The sequence below is a fragment of the Vespa crabro genome, chromosome 9 (assembly GCF_910589235.1).
Source record: "Vespa crabro chromosome 9, iyVesCrab1.2, whole genome shotgun sequence".
Classification (NCBI taxonomy): domain Eukaryota; kingdom Metazoa; phylum Arthropoda; class Insecta; order Hymenoptera; family Vespidae; genus Vespa; species Vespa crabro.
Genome location: NC_060963.1, coordinates 2,645,001 through 2,662,347, shown reverse-complemented (window position 1 = coordinate 2,662,347; position 17,347 = coordinate 2,645,001). Strand labels below are relative to the sequence as shown.

The following is a 17,347-nucleotide window of genomic DNA, read 5'->3' as shown; positions in this document are numbered from 1 at the left end:
TTGTTCGTTCGTCCGTCCGTCCGTCCTTCCGTCCGTCCGTCCGTCCGTCCATCCGTCCGTCCGTCCGTCTGTCTATCTATTATATCCGTTTAAATTATTTCGATCGTTTTTACCTTCAATCACGATATGACGTAATAATTATCACGGTATTATTATTTTCATTCTCTCTCTCTCTCTCTCTCTCTCTCTCTCTCTCTCTCTCTCTCTCTCTCTCTCTCTCTCTCTCTGTCTCCTTTTTGTTGGAAAAATTGTTTTCTCCTTCAATCCATTTCTTTCGTTTCGTTTCTTTGTTTTCTTCAATTTTCTTCCTTATCTTTTCTTTTTCTATTTCTTTTTTTTTTCGTTACGCCCTGAAAGAAATACGAAAAGTAACGAGTCATTCTATAAATTTCGTTACTCTCTCTCTCTCTCTCTCTCTCTTTTTTCTTCTTTTTTTTTTCTTCTTTTACGAGTACTCGTTCGTGTCGAAGATAATATAAAAGTTTTGAAAAAGATATATCGAGTCACATGAATCCAAACTTATTACACCTGTTGCACCGAAACGAAGATTAGCGATTTTGTGGTATTACGCATATATACTACTATTACTACTACTACTACTACTGCTGTTGCTACTACTACTACTACTACTACTACTACTACTGCTGTTGCTACTACTACTACTACTACTACTACTACTACTACTACTACTACTACTACTACTATTACTGCATCACTATTATTACTACTACCAACACACTACTCTAATACGACAAAGAACGGTGACTCTGTTACGTCGTAACTGCATCAACGGTGCTTTCTCTTGTGCGTCATCGTGAACGAGCGAGAACGTTGCCCCGTTCACAACCCCCATTTACGAGAGATCGATATATCAACGAGAGAAGAGAAGAAAAGAAAAGAAAAAAAAGAAGAAAAAAAAAAAAAAAAGAAAATAGAAAGGGAAATGCGGAGGAAAAAGATTATTCGATGAATTAAATATATTGAATTGATTATTAATATAAACAAAATAAAACGAATAATCTTCAATTAATTTTCCCGTCGACTCGATCGATAGAATTTAAAACGATTAAATACTTTTGATATATCGTCTTGAAGAAAATTATTTTTTATTTTTTCATATAATCGACAGCATCAGTGATACAACAGTAAGTATATTACTATATATATTATCATCATCATATATATGTATTTTTTTTTCTTTTTTTTTTTCTTTTTTTTTTTTTTTTTGTTATGACAGCATTGACTATATACATGTATATGTATATCTATGTGTTCATACTCGTGGTAACTTGTAAATTCTATTACTGTTCTAACTATTGTTAATAGCATCTGTTATCTCTTTGTAAGATCTCAAGTCTCTAACGTTCATTCTAATGAGATATTTCCATTAGTATCTTAAATCATTTTAAATTTACGTTATTTTTACCAAATTCATTTCGATTTAATTCATTAATTAATTAATTCATTCATACATTTATTCATTCTTTCATTCTTACATTCTTACTCTCCATTCTCGCAACAATTGATCAAATATGACAATGATAATATTTGAAATTTTTTCTTTCTGTTTTCTCTCTCTCTCTCTCTCTCTCTCTCTCTCTTTTTCCTTCTCTCTTTTTTTCGTTATTAATGAAATCGACATTTTAATGAAATATGTACATCATAAAAATGATTACGAATGCTTATAAATAAACGGCGAATCAATTATATTTCGCTCATTCTTTTTTTTTATAAATTTTCCAAAATATTTGTTCGATAGAATTATTCCTTCTTTTTTTTTTTTTCTTTTTCTTCTTCCTTTTATTTATTTATTTATTTATTTATTTATTTCGTCTTCGTTATTATTCCGATTATTCGTTTAACATTTTAACATCCTTCATTTCTTTTCTTCCACTTCTTTTTTTTTTTTTCTTTTTTTCCTTTTTTTTTGTTATTTTCATCCTCGTTTGTTCATTTTTTATAATTTTCTTTTCTATCCGACAATGAATCACTTCAACAAACTAATTTAACAATATATTCATTTTGTAAATTACAATTCGGGAAGATATTTCTAATCGACAATATGCAACTTCCCCTTCTCGATAGTCACTCTTTATTATCATTAATTCAATAATCGTTACCAAGCTGAGGTATCGTTTCGTGATAAGCGACATCACGATATCATTTTCATTTATTCACTTATATCTTTTATACAATGAATATGCATATCTACATAGATTCATTTTTCTTTTGTTTGTTATATGTATATACATATATATGCATATATATATTCATATATTGTACATATGTAAATAAGTACATATGTCTGTTGAAAAAATTTCGTTACGTAAAAATTACACAAAAGTTCAAGGTCTTTACATTAAAGACTATACATGTAAGAGAGACTGACATTTTCTTATGAAATATCGATCTGACAAATTTTCGATCAATCGATCTTTCTCTCTCTTTATCTCTCTTTCTCTCTCTCTCTTCCTCTTTCTCTCTTTCATACACACACGCACATACTATTTAAAAAAACACTTTAATTGCAATTGTTAAAAAAACTTCTTATCATTTTTACGAGTTAGAAACAAATTATCTCATATATATATATATTAGTTGAATATGTATATATATATATATATGAGATAATTTGTATATATATATATATATAAGATAATTTGTATATATATATAAATATTTATTAATTTATATATATATATACATATTTATTTATTTAAATATATTTTATTAAAAATCATTTAAATGAGGAGAAAATATTTTTCAACGTTAATATTTTCGTGAACAAACATAGAAAACAGACAGAAACGTGTAATGTTACGATCAATTAATTGTAATTTATTAATTGCTATTTCATTCGATCGAATATAAATTTTTAAGAAATAGAAAAAAAATGAGGCAATATTTTATATATTTATTATTCCAAATGGAAGAGACACGAACTATTGAAAAATTGGAAATGTGAGGTGGCAAGGTTGGGGAAAAGATTTACGATCATTCTTCGAACGTGTTTGTTATCTCGTGTTAAACCACGTAGACATTCGTAAGTACTTCCTTCGTTCGTTCTTACAAGGAGATATCAATCGTATATGATAAGTTTAATTGATAATCGTTTTTTTCTCTTTCTCTTTTTTTTTTTTTTTTTTTTTTTTTTTTTATTAATTACGTTAGATTAACAAAGTACATATGTATATTGTCAGATACATAGTTGATAAAAGAACGAAATGGTACTTTAAATATAAATTTCACGTACATTAATGCATTTAACGCTCTTAAATAAACGTTCTAATAATTTGAAAAAAAATATATATATATAATTATTAAAAAAAAAATATATATATATATAATCATTAACGATATTCTAACGATGGATTTATACATATCTACAAATAATAATCATTTTATTTAATTTCGTAATTTGAATTCGACAAGTAAAATTTTTTCCCTTAATTTGGATTTTAAATTAAATAGCTGCCCAATTAAACGATTAATTTTCTGTATATAAGAAAAAAAAATATAAATAATAATAATAATAATAATAATAATAATAATAATAATAATAATAATAATAATAATAATAATAATAATAATAATGATGATAATAATGATAATAATGATAATAAGAATTCAGAAATATAATTTATGTGTGTGTGTGTGTGTAGAGAATTGGGGGTGGGTTGGTTGTGTGGATTGCATATGTTTCATAATAAATATTTAATCAGTCTTCATTGCTTTTCGTTGTCATTTTTGGGAAATATCAATCGATTATCTTGAAGGAGCACACGATTATATACTTTATCATAATTTTTAAGATAATAAACACGAAATTCGATGATATATTGATTATATCAGTAAGTTTATTTTACGTCATTGATATATATTCACACATATATTTATATACGTCTGTATATATATATATATATATATATATATATATATATATATATATATATATATATATCGATGCATACTTTTTTTTTATGTCCTATCACATTTAATGTCACATTGAAGTGACTTGTGTGTAATTATTAGCATCGTAAGAGGCACGGTTCATGATTTATTATACAATTGGGTGCGATGCGTTCTTTGTATTGAAAAAAAAGGGCGAGGCAAAAGAAGAAAAAAAAAAAAAGAAAAAAACGTAATAAGAAGAAAAATCTTGTAATATGATTCATTCAAATTGTTTTCATCTCTGTATTTACTTTGTCTTGGATCGATCGATCGATCAATCGATCGATCATCAAATCGATATCTCACATTCCCGTAAAGTTTATCTGAAATACTTGAGATGATATCGCGATATCGATATAACGATAACATTTTGATTGAAAAAATTTTTTTTACGTAGATGAGACGCGAACGTCAACCTAATTCGTAGAACAGATCGAATCGAACGATTTCAAGAAGCTTTTGTTGTTAAGTTCTTATTAAGTGCAATGATCTTTTTTTCTTTTTCTTTTTTTCTTTCTTTTTTTTTTTTTTTTTTTTTATGACGAAACATTCGTATCAATCGAACTTCTTTTTTCTTTTCTTTCTCCTTTCTTCTTCTATTTTTCTCCGATTTATCTTTTAATCTTCATATTGTAATATAATACAATTATTAATAATACATTATTAATATTACATATAGTAATATTAATAATTTCATATAGCCAATTTAATAATTTAAGCTTCATTTAAAAACAAATGTTATGTGTTTTTTTTTCAAATTTTATTAAAAAAAAAAAATATATATATATATATATATATATGTTGGACGTATTTAATCAATTTTTTTTTTTTTTTTTTTTTTTTTTTTTTATTAAATTTTGTATAAACAATTGTGAAATTTTTCTATTATTTTCTTTTTTTCTTCATAATATAATAATGCCATAGGTTTAAATAAATACATGAATGAATAATTTTTTTTTCTCTACTTTTTAGAACAATCATCATGGGTAAAATGGAAAAGGAAATAGAATTATCAAGTAATGACTCGATGAAGAATTTTAGCAGCAGGTAATAAAACGACATATTTTATTTCGATTTCAATTTTGTTCTTATTCAGGAGAAAAAAAAAAAAAGAAATCAACAGAAAAAAAAGAAAACAAAAAAAAAACGCAAAAGAAAAAAAAATGTTATTTCATCAGCAACGTAAAAAAATGTAATTAATGAGATAGCAATTTTATTGTTGATATTATATCTCCGGTCAAGTGGTTGTTAATAAAGTACGATGTTCGATTAGATAAACATTTATCGATCGTTCGGGACATTTAAATCGATCGTAGGATCGTAGAAGATGCGTAAAATGATTTTTTTTTTTTTTTGTTTTTTCCTTTATTTCTTTTATTGTTTTTTTTTTCTTCTCTCCTTTTATCGTGAGACGAACTATACGTTTGATTAACGATTAATTTTGATAATATGACGGGAATTAATTCGTATACACTCATTTATTCCTTTTTTAATTCTCCTTCTTCTTTTTCATTTCTTTCATTTTTTTTAGCACAAAGATCTCAGCGATTTCGATCGGTGATTACAACGAAAAGGATGAGTTCTACGATCCCTTCGAAAACAGAGACAAGAAACACGCCAATTCGTAAGTTAAATTGATTTATATCTGAGAAAAGATAACGAAAAAATATATTTTTATTTTTATCATTATTTTTTTTCTCTCCTTTCTATTTTCTTCATCACAAATGACTTACGTCTACTATAAGATTTTTTTTTGACACGTGATAGTCTTAAAATATATCGATCAATTAAATATGAAATTCTTTTTAATCTATATTTCTTCCAAATTAAATCTTAATTAAAACGCATGTCCAGATGATAAAAATATAATTAATCATTTTGTCACTAATCTTCTTCTAATATCTTAGATTTATTAAATTCAAATAATATTTTGGAATTATAATCGATTGGGAATTTTTAGCGACGGAGGAAGTTTTTTTTTTTTTTTTTTTTTTTTTTTTTTTTAAATTTAATCATAAGCAATAGCAATGAAAAATTTATCTAAGAAAAAAATTTATCTAAAAAAGAAATTAATCTTGAAGAAGAAGAAGAAGAAGAAGAAGAAGAAGAAGAAGAAGAAAGTGAAAAAAAAATGAAGAAAAAAATGAATAAATAAACAAATAAATAAATAGAAATAATTTTAAAAGATTGGACGTTTGATTTGCAGTGACTTAGGTTCGTTGGCTCATCTATTGAAATCCTCGCTTGGTACTGGAATCTTGGCGATGCCTAATGCAATTAGAAACGGTGGTTTGTTAATCGGTGGATTAGGAACAATAATAATCGGTATAATATGTGCACATTGCGTTCACATACTTGTACGTTCGTCTCATATACTTTGTAAACGTACAAAAACGCCAAAGATGACATATGCCGAGACAGCCTACGCTGCCTTTCTCTGTGGACCTAAAATTTTGCGACCTTGGGCCAATGCAAGCAAAATATTCGTAAACACTGCACTTTGCGCGACCTACATTGGTGGTTCATGCGTATACATCGTATTCATTGCAACAACGATTCATCAGGTTAGTTAATTAATTAATCAATTAATTAATGAATTATTTGATCCAATTGATTCGTCATTAAAACTCATCTAATCGTTCATTAATAAAACGCATTTTGTCATATAATATTTTTTCTTGTTTGTTTTTTTTTTTTCTATCGTTTGTTTTATCGTTAAACTCAAATATCTTTCGATCGTCAGGAACTTAATGTGTATTTCTATGGGAATTAAATTTTCCTTCTTTCTTTTTCTTCTGTCTTTTTTTTTTTTTTTTGTTTTTTTATCATTTATTTTTTGTTCTCTTTCACGTCGTTGTATCTTTAGAACTAAGAGAGAACTTTAATTATCTCAAATATATATATAATCATCAAATAATTCCTTTCAGTCCTATCAATTGTATTATTAATTTCAATAATTAATTACTATGATTAATTAAATATTTATTCCATCGTAATTAGATCGTACTATTGGATAATAATAATAATAATAATAATAATAATAATAAATTTCTTATGATTTCCATTTTCATACGTCGATATCATTCATGATTTTCCATTTAGTAATATAAATACATATAAGAGAATAATTCTATGGCGATAAATATTATTTATAGGTTGCCGAACATTATAATGGACAGTACACGATAAACAAAGGTCAATTGATGCTTGCATTGATACCGGCAGTTCTTTTATTGGGACAAATACGAAATCTCAAATACATGGTACCATTTTCTATGGTCGCTAACATCAGCATGATGGTTGGTTTCTCGGTTACGTTATATTATATTTTCAAGGACATTCAACCTATCGATAAAGTTGAAATGTTTTCGAGTACGGAACAATTACCAATTTTCTTTGCCACTGTTGTATTTGCCATCGAAGGAATAGGCGTGGTAAGTTTTTAATATTACGAAAAGGATCTATTGTTCTTGCGTAAAAATTTCATTATTAGGAATAAAATAAAAGAAAGAAGGAAAAAAAAAAAAAAGAAGTAGAGAAAAGAATAGAGAAGAAAGAGTAACAATTTTTTTTCTTTTTGTTTTTGTTTCTATTTCTTTCTTTCTTTTTTTTTTTATTTTTTTTTTTTTTTATTTTTTTCTTTTTTCTTAATTTTTTTTTTCTTTCATCGAATTTAGGTAATGCCAGTGGAGAACAGTATGAAAACGCCACAACATTTTCTCGGTTGTCCTGGTGTACTCAATATAACTATGACAATCGTTGTCGGTCTTTACGCGATGATAGGTGTATTCGGTTATTTAGCATATGGGGATAAAACGGAGGCGACTGTAACCTTGAATATACCAGTTGAGGACATGTAAGTTTTTTGGAAATAATAATAATAATAATAAAAATGATTAATGTCAATTAATATTTTTTTCTTGCAATTGAAATTTCATGCAAATGAATACAATCCTATCTATTTCGTTAATTATACATAAACTTTCTTATCAAAGTTCCGGTATGGTCTGAATATATATACATACATACATACCATATCATAACCATGAACCTTGGAATCCTATTTTAAATTTTAACTTTATGTTTAATCGATTATAACATTATAAAAATGAATAATAAAAATATCTAAATATATATATATATATATATATATTTATATCGTTTTTGACGTCGGACATTCACATTTATGTATGATTATTATCGTATTAGAAAAAAAGAAAAAAAAAACAAAAAAGAAAAAAAAAAGAATAATAATAACAATAATATTTTGAATTCTCTTTTCATATTAGTTTGGGACAAGTAGTGAAACTATTGATCGGATTGGCAGTATTATTCACTTACGGATTACAATTATTCGTACCGTTGGATATAATGTGGAACGCAATTAGAACGAAATTCAGTCACAAGTACGAAGCACTTGGTGAAACAACTTTGAGGAGTTTGGTCGTCTTATTGACAGGTAAGTCTGGTCTACCTCTCTCTCTCTCTCTCTTTTTCTCTTCATCTATTTATTTTTTTTCTCTCTCTCTCTCTCTCTCTCTCTCTCTCTTTCTATTTCTCGTCCATTTTACCTTATCAAATAAGTCGCACGTTATTTGCCGGGGTCTTGTTCGCGTGACAAGTGAAACGAATGCCAGACGGCGCGTCTTACTTTCCTAACGTAAGAAAATGTAGAGAGTAGGACAGGCAAAATACTTGTTTGACCGGCGCACTCACCGATCGGTCGAGTATGACTCAGTATCGATTATGAGAATTGTTCTAATGATGACATTCTAACTATTTATTACGATTTTATTTCCTCTCTCTCTCTCTCTCTCTCTCTCTCTCTCTCTCTCTCTTTTCTGTACGAACTACGATTATAATCAATCAACTATATACATTCTGTTGATAATTAAAATTTTCCGACAAACATGCTCAATCGCTTTTTACGTAAGTTAGTTCCGTGTGTCTGTCTCACTTTATTAATGTAAACAGTTCAAACGAGCCAGAAAATAGTGCTATTCATCGTATTGCACACAATGGAAAAACGATCGTAAATGTAAAAAAAAGTGAGAGAGAGAGAGAGAGAGAGAGAGAGAGAAAGAGAGAAAGAAAAAGAGAGACGGACAGACATCGAACCACCTGGCCTGAATTGTTTGGAACGATGTCACGTACTCGTTCATTCTCAGTTATAATAAAAAAAAAAAAAAAAAAAGAAAAAGGACGGAAATTAACTAGTAGCCTTGGTTTATTCCGCTTCGATGCGGTCCAAATCGGTTTGCTAATCGTGCAATCTAGTTACATGCCGTATTTAGAATTCAATTTTTTTTTTTCTTTCCTTCATTTTTCTTCTTTTTTTTTCTTTTTTCTTTTTTTCTCTCTCTTTTACATTTCGTCAATTTATGTCTTTCATTTTTAACGATAATAAACGGACCAATTACCATAGCTCATTTAAGGACATTTAAATATGTATATACTGAAGAAATAAATTTTGCGAAGATTTACTAGGTAGAACGGAACGAAAAAGAAAAAAAAAAAAAGAAAATGTTTCGCAGTTAAAAAAGTTTCTGCGACTTTTGTCTCTGTACTGTGCATGCGACCATTTTATTCGTTTTTTCAATGCCTCTTTTTTCCTTTTTTTTTTCTTTTTTTTCTTGTTTTTTTTTCTTTTTTTTTTTTTTTTTTTTTTTTTTTTTTTTTTTTTTCGTTATAATAATACAAGTACGAGTACATCAGAATATCTTTTTTAACTGCAATATGGTAATTTCTTTTCGTAATCTTTCATTTCATTCTATTATTATCATTTATTGTATAATAGAAATAGTTATAAAAAATAAAAATAAGGAAGCTTTCAAGTATTATTAAAGAATATCGTTAATGTCAACAATTTTTTTAATGAAGCATGATAAACATTAAGTTTTTTTTATCATTTATGATTTATGTTTCAATTTATGTTTATCATTTATGTTTCAAACAATGACGCACATTTTCTTTCATTTTCTTTTCATTTTTCATTTTCTTATTTTTCTTTTTTTTCTTTTTCTGTACTAAACGAAATTATAAAATTACAATTTCTTATAATTTTTCTCTTCTTATAATTTTTCTTTTCTTTTTTTTCTCTCTCTCTCTCTCTCTCTCTCTCTCTCTCTCTGTCTCTCCCTCTCCTTCGCTCTTCAGTCGGTGTAGCGGTGAGCGTGCAAGAATTGGAGCCGTTCATTTCTCTGGTAGGTGCAATATTTTTTTCCATTCTTGGCATCAGCATACCCGTTATGGTTGAAACAATTTCATGCTGGGACGGACATTTGGGTACCTTCAAGTGGAGACTCATTAAAAATCTTATGTTACTTATATTTTCGATGATGGCATTGATATTTGGATCTTGGATATCGATAAAGGATATCATCAAAGCATATAAAAAGCATTAATTAACGATGATAAAGCTATAATTTGCTTTTATTCTTTTTCTTGTTTTTATTTCTTTTTTTTTCCTTTTTTTTTCTTCTTTTTTTTCCTTTTTTTTTTTTTTTTTTCTTTTTTTTTTCTATTTACGCGACATTACTTGCCATATATCTACAAACAATATGAGGATAAGTTTCTATGAGGATAATACAAAAAAGTGATAAGAAAATAAAAACATTTTCAGTTTGGTGGTGATGATAAAAGGAAAGATAAAGAATAAAATGCAATAATAATATTCATTTATGAGCTCATTGTTTGGAATTTTTCTTATGTCAGGCAATAAACAATTTGTTAGTTATTTCTATCCGTTAGGGAAATAATTCTTAAATGAAACGGATCTTAAGAATTTATTATAGTAATGTTTTCTTTTTGTTTCTATTTTGTGTAGATATGTACATTTTATATACATATTTCGCAGGTGCATATATATATATATATATATATATATATATATATGTATGTTTATTTAACATTTATTAATATTATAGATATGCAGATTGAACTTTAAAATTAATTGATAATACCTTTGAAATCGTATATCTAATTAAAAATTATTTCTTTATTTGTTTTCTTTTTCTTTTTTTTTCTTCTTCTTTTTTTTTTTATGATCGATTTCTTCTTTAATATCGTACCATTTTTGATTACATTCGATCTGCCTATCATGTTGATTTAAAAATCAATAATTCTTTTTTTCGTGTAAATTTTAATTTTAAGAAATGTACATATGTATGCATAAAAGCGTTGCCAAGCAATATTTAATTTTAATTAACGATTAATGATCGCAATTGAAAAAATATTTCATTATCTATTTGTAATTAACTATTCAATTTTGATCGATTGAATTCTTATTTAATAATAATTTGTCATTTTTTTTTGACAATTTACGACGTGTAAACGGAATAAATCGCCAGATCTGCGAATTTTAATCATTCACAAAATATATCGCAAAATGATATTTTAATTCGTTCGAAATAAGAATTTCCATTGTTAATTAATTAATTTTAATGCTGAACAAATAATCAATTTAATCGTATCGTACGATTAAAATTGTCATAAATTAAAATGATAATTTAAATACGACATTTCAATTGCTTTCGTCAATTGAATGAAATATCGCCTTAATAACGCATAATATAAAGAATTTTAAATGTAAATAGTTTATTATATAACGCCATTCGCACATTTATGTAAGAATTGTTATTCATAAATGACGAAGTTTTCGTTTATAAACATTTTTTTTTTTTTTTTTTTTTTTTTTTTTATAAACGAACAAACAGATGGGATATTTTGATTAAAAAACGAAACAAAAAAAAAAAAAAAAGAAAAAAGAAAGAAAAAAGAAAAGAAGAAAAACAAAGGGACAACAATGATAAAACATAAATCGAAAGTTCACAAATATATCAATAATCTCTTTCGTTCTATATATTAATTATCAAATAATAGTCGAATATTTATTTAGGACGTACGTTCGTTCTATAATTTAAATATTGTTCATGTATATCCGAGTGTACCAAAGTTGGATTAATTTTTTTCATCGGATCGATCGATCGTACCTTCCTTCTTGGTATTGGCAATTTGTAGGCTAATAGTAACAAAAGAAGTAAAAATCCACCGATGACTATTGGTAGCCATTGCAAGATCAATATAATATTTTTGATCTTGTAAATCATGAACAACAAATTGAGATTTTTCTTATCCTCGGTTATACCCTGCAACATATTATTTATAATTTATTGTAGAACGAAAATATTTTGTTCTTATATCTTTCTTTTCTGTCTGTTTTATTTTTCTTTTTTCTTTTTCTTTTTCCTTTTATTCAAGTATTTTTAATCGCTCGGATTTATCGTTAGATCTGTAACGATTTAAGTCGTAATTATATTTTAATTGATTGTAATTTTTTTTATGATTATAAACCTTTATGAGTTCCTGGAATTAATTATTTGTGTGAAAGAGTATTATTATATGTATTATTATATGTATATTATATATATAAATATATATATCAAATTTTATCCAATATAAATTATGTGTAATATATAATTACATACACAGATACATAAATATATATATATATATTTATATATATATATATATATATATATATATTTAGTATTATAATTTTATAAATGATCGATAGAGGGTAGGTATTCCTCCTTCTAATAGATCAAAGAAATAGAACAATGTTGAATTATTATCATCGTGATCGTTGTTGTTATTATTATTATAAATAATTATCAAACCTCGCTTATCCAAATAATCGGAAAGTAACCCTCGGTGACATTGGCAAGCAATTCGATCGGATACGGTGATATCTTCATATTTATTTGCATTTTTTTATGACCATGAAGAGGTTTACCAGTAAGCGTGTCGATCAATATAGAACTCGAATGAATTTCCTCATTTGGATTCAAATCAGGCACGTAATCTAATATTTTGGGATCGGCGTGAAGAAAATGAGGCTCGGACAGTAACGTAGGTAGTTTCTGTAAAAAAAAAAAAAAAAAAGAAAATACGATTAAACTATTAGAAAAAAAAAAAAAAGAAAAAAGGATGGTACCTAATAGCAGAAATATTTTTATATGAAACAACAAAAAAAAAAAAAAAATAAAAAAGAAAAATTGTAGAACAATTCATTCTTACATTGATTCGTTTTGGAGAAATTAAAAGTAACAATAAAATATAAAAAAAAAATATATATATATATATATATATTTACATATATATGTACATATACTACAATAATTCACTTCAATATTACTTTGTTATTATATTTTAAATATTATAAAATTTACCATGCACTTGTTAACGTCCATGAGACCCATAGGTAGACATGCTTTTTCGTGCTTGACAGTCGGACAATAACAATCGGTCTCATTATTACTCCAATTTTTGTTTGTATGAACGTATCGCCATGCCTCGAATTGATTGACCTTTTCAACTCCCTTGAATTCCATAAATGTAGTTCTGGAAACGAGATAACGAAAGAATCAATGTTACGTTAAAACAATGGTATTTTTTCTTTCTTCATTTTTCTTTCTTTCTTTCATCTTTTCTTTTTCTTTTATTTTTTTTTTCTTTTTTTTTCTTTTTTTTTTTTTTTGCAATATTTTCTTACCGACAAATTTCGATACTGTAAAAATAAATACGCTCTGGTGGTTCCTTGTAATAAGGAAAAATCACACCATCTAATCCTTTAATAATATTACATTCTTCGGTTGCCCAATATTTATTCTTTCGTTTATTATATACCGACATTATATTTCCTACTTTTGTTTCATTTTCTACACCTCTGTTAATATTGATTGGACCAACCCAGGTTCCATTCATCTATATATATATATATATATATTATAAATGTTACAAGATATAAATCTACATATATTTATAATTATAATAAAATAAAAATGATATAAATGTATACCGTGCCAAAGAGGCTGTACATGTAATTATTTTCAATTTCAGTGTTCCATAAGATCGGTGGTTTTCTTCCCTTTAGCGTCATACAGATTAATTTCATTTTTTGATGTTTTTTAATATCGCATATAAAGGATATACCATTGAACATTATATCTTTAACTTTTGCTTTGACAAAAAGAGGATTCTCTTGAGGGAATAACATCCTTATATAATCGCCATATTGTCGGAGCAAGTTAGGCGAAAAATTCGCGAGCTTTTAATGAGAACATAAATAAATTAATAATATGTCGGTTATCTTTTTAATTCACTTTTTCATTTTCTTTTTACATTTAAAATTAGATACGATAAAGTTTACCGTGTTTATCGCACCGAGATAGGCCATATTTAATAGGACAACTTCATCGTTCTCCAAAAGTTCACCAGTTTCCTCTTCGTTGAAGTAATATGTCTTTTTGATATTGTAAATTATTTCATCTCGTATATCGTTTACGCTCAGTATATCTTTTTCAAGGATTACGCTGTAAGAAAAAAAAAAAAATAAATAAATAAAATAAAAGAAAAGAAAAAAAAATAAAAGGCCAAATTATACCCACGTATATTTATATATATATATATATATATATATATATATATATATATATATATGTATATGTGATAAATTATTAGTATAGTAAATTAAATAAAATTATTTACAAGTTAAATAAATTACAGTATATATGTTTACGTAATTATATACCTTAATTATATACTCGTAATTTATTCAACCTTAATAAATAATTTTATTAAAAATAATAATAAAAATTAATTAATTATATATGATTAACTTACTCGTAAACGTAAGGACCACGTTCCGTAAGCTTCGGTAATTCTCCATTTAACACATCATCCGGATTTTCAACATGGAACAAATAGATATTTAAGGTAAGATTCAGAGGCGATGACCAAATATTATAAATTATCGTATTGTCCATTAATGTTTTTTCCTATGATTAAAAAAGAAATAAGATCAATGATATTTTCATTAATATTTATTATTTCATTAGGATCATAAACATTGTCCCATACCGAACGTATTCTTTTTAATAGATAAGTCGACAACGTTTGATTATTCATCATTACTATACCAATAGTTATCATAATGACGGCACACAAAAATGTAATCACGGTGCAACATCCTTTTAATGATTTACGCATGTTTTTCCGAATTCTTTTTTTTGTTTTTTATTTTTTTTAAGAACGATTACGTTTCTCTCTCTCTCTCTCTCTCTTTCTCTCTCTCTCTTTCTTTTTGAAATATCATTGAACGCAAACGATGAGAGGTTGGTATCGTACTGAAGCAACACGCGTTTCGTTACGTCAAAATCTTTCTGTCGATGGGTATCATTGCAAGATCATATATACATATAATTTATTAATTCTTTGGTAGCATGCAACTCGATAGACATCGCGTTCTATAATCCTTGTTCTATAAATATTTTCTATGTTTTATGTATCAATGATTAATCGCTAAGTAACGAAGTACATTCGACATTTTTTCTTGCACATTTTTTTACTTTTATTTTTCTGATTTTATTTTTTTTTTATTTTATTTTATTTTATTTTTCTTTTTCTTTCTTTCTTCTTTCGTCTGTATTCTTTTCTCCTTTTTCTTGTTTGTTTTCTCTTCTTCTAAGAAGATTTAACGAATCGTAAAAGTTAAATTTTTGTTCTTTTAAATAATTTCGAAATGTATCACCATTGGATATTATGTAGATTTAAAAAAAATATATTTTATATTAAAATATTAATATATTTTAGTATAAAAACGACAATTAATAAATATCTTTACGATTAATAAATTATTTTTAATTAGGATATACATTTTATCAGAAAGTTTTTAATTTAAAATGTCAGATAATTTTCTAATATCTATTATTGTGCGTTATGAGGAAGAGAGTAAAGCCAGCGCCATCTTTCGTACGGATAATGAAATATCGTTGGTTTGATTTGACCCACCGCAAGATTCCTACGTTATTGACCGGTCATCATCGTATTTCCTCCCGACCAATGAAATCGTTCGAACTTCTCGCTTGTTTTCAAGATCATTTTTTTAAGGAGTATTAAAAAGGGGTGAGGGACAAAGATGGCGGCCCCCCTCGGTACTTTCCGTTTTTGAAGTTTAATTTTTTAACGATAACTCGTACACATACGCGTCATGCCAGCAGTCTGATCGAAGTTTTATCAGCTACGATCAGGAAGGACTAGTAATTTTTTTTCACTTCGAAATATCTCATCGATGCGAAGTGAGACGTGCGTGAGAAAGTCGCGTGCGGTGTTTACGGCCATAACCTATTTCGAGCGTTCGTGTTTTTAGTTCCAATTTTCCAAACAATGGCAATGAGCGAGGATTTTAATTTTGCCGAGCTCTGTAGGCTCTGTTCGTTGAAAAGCAATCATCACTTACAGATATTCGACAAAGAGGGCGAACAGCGTCAATTACTTTTTAAAATACGTTCTTGCATTCCCGCCGTGGTAAGTATTTATTAAATTATTAATTTCCAATGGAATTAAATCTTTTAATGTTTTCTTTCTTTTATCCTGTTTTTTTTTTTCTTTCTTTCTTTCTTTCTTTCACATCTTGAAGATATCTCAGTTTATTTTAGAATTAACCTATTTATTCTTTTCAAGCTATACGTAATACGTGAATTAATAATTAAATAGATTGATATAATTGTAATTATAAAAATAAAAGTATGTATAATTTATAGGTTAGGAAAAGTCATACTTTTTAACAGAAAAATATTCATTCGATATAGAAATGTTAAGGATTGATAGAAATATTGAAATTAAATGTAAGATAAATCAAAGTACAAAGATATTAAGCAAACGTTTATAGAACGTTAAAGAAGATTTTTATTGATAATAACGTTAGAATGTTTAGCTTGAAATTGTATATTCTGTGTCAAGCTAACTTATATCATTGCAATAAAGACAAATGAAAAGTTATTACTATTGCATTTATTAATATTATGATTCTTAAATCTGTTAAAGATAACAAAGGAGGATGCACTTCCAAAGAACATCTGTCAGAGATGCGTGTACAAATTGGATATGTTTTATGAATTTCGTGTAAGCTGCATGACCACAGATACAGTATTGAAAAATTATGCTGATAGTTTGAAGAATCTTGCTGCATCTGTAACAAATCAGGTGAGACAAAGCTATTTACAAAGATTTCTATGCAATAATATATCTTACCTTTAACACAGTATATATTTAACCATCGATTATAATACAATCATGATTTAATTCACATGCCAATAGGAAACTATACTCGATGGTATTATAAAAATTATAAAATCTCTGTCTACCTTGACATTTTAAAGATCAATCAGAAAACTCTAGATGAACGTATAAAAGATCAGATACAATTTATATACTTCAGATGGAACATCAAAGACTTTTAAAACCTGCCTGTAAACATATTAATTTCCATTGCATTAAAAAGGGAAAGAAGTAAAAAAGAGATACTCGATGGTGGTTCTAGAGCTCTCTCTCTCTC

The 17,347-nt window shown here is 26.7% G+C and overlaps 3 protein-coding genes and 1 long non-coding RNA gene across 4 annotated transcripts in view; 2 read left to right on the top strand and 2 right to left on the bottom strand.

The window, feature by feature from the left end:
- Positions 1–270: 270 nt before the first annotated feature.
- On the top strand, positions 271–10,801 carry LOC124426724 (proton-coupled amino acid transporter-like protein pathetic). Its single transcript, XM_046968787.1, has 8 exons — positions 271–1,145; positions 4,924–4,998; positions 5,483–5,575; positions 6,158–6,515; positions 7,107–7,385; positions 7,629–7,807; positions 8,241–8,410; positions 10,108–10,801. The coding sequence occupies exons 2-8, from the start codon at positions 4,934–4,936 to the stop codon at positions 10,353–10,355; spliced, it is 1,392 nt and encodes a 463-aa protein (XP_046824743.1). The 5' UTR covers positions 271–1,145; positions 4,924–4,933; the 3' UTR covers positions 10,356–10,801.
- A 1,711-nt stretch (positions 10,802–12,512) lies between these two features.
- Positions 12,513–15,162, bottom strand: LOC124426741 (sensory neuron membrane protein 2-like). Its single transcript, XM_046968802.1, has 6 exons — positions 14,635–15,162; positions 14,162–14,324; positions 13,811–14,059; positions 13,505–13,716; positions 13,182–13,353; positions 12,513–12,872 (listed from the first exon to the last, which is right to left on the bottom strand). The coding sequence occupies exons 1-6, from the start codon at positions 14,775–14,777 to the stop codon at positions 12,624–12,626; spliced, it is 1,188 nt and encodes a 395-aa protein (XP_046824758.1). The 5' UTR covers positions 14,778–15,162; the 3' UTR covers positions 12,513–12,623.
- A 765-nt stretch (positions 15,163–15,927) lies between these two features.
- Positions 15,928–17,347, top strand: part of LOC124426723 (zinc finger protein 768) — an 11,143-nt gene continuing 9,723 nt past the window's right edge. Inside the window, exons 1-2 of the mRNA XM_046968786.1 lie at positions 15,928–16,317; positions 16,837–16,995. Coding sequence (XP_046824742.1) covers positions 16,177–16,317; positions 16,837–16,995 — 300 coding nt within the window. The 5' untranslated portion in view covers positions 15,928–16,176. The remainder of the gene's footprint in view (positions 16,318–16,836; positions 16,996–17,347) is intronic.
- The window catches only part of LOC124426725, a 1,892-nt gene continuing 1,389 nt past the window's right edge, over positions 16,845–17,347 (bottom strand). Inside the window, exons 2-3 of the long non-coding RNA XR_006942786.1 lie at positions 17,044–17,259; positions 16,845–16,981 (exon numbers count right to left, since the gene is read on the bottom strand). This is a non-coding gene — a long non-coding RNA (uncharacterized LOC124426725). The remainder of the gene's footprint in view (positions 16,982–17,043; positions 17,260–17,347) is intronic.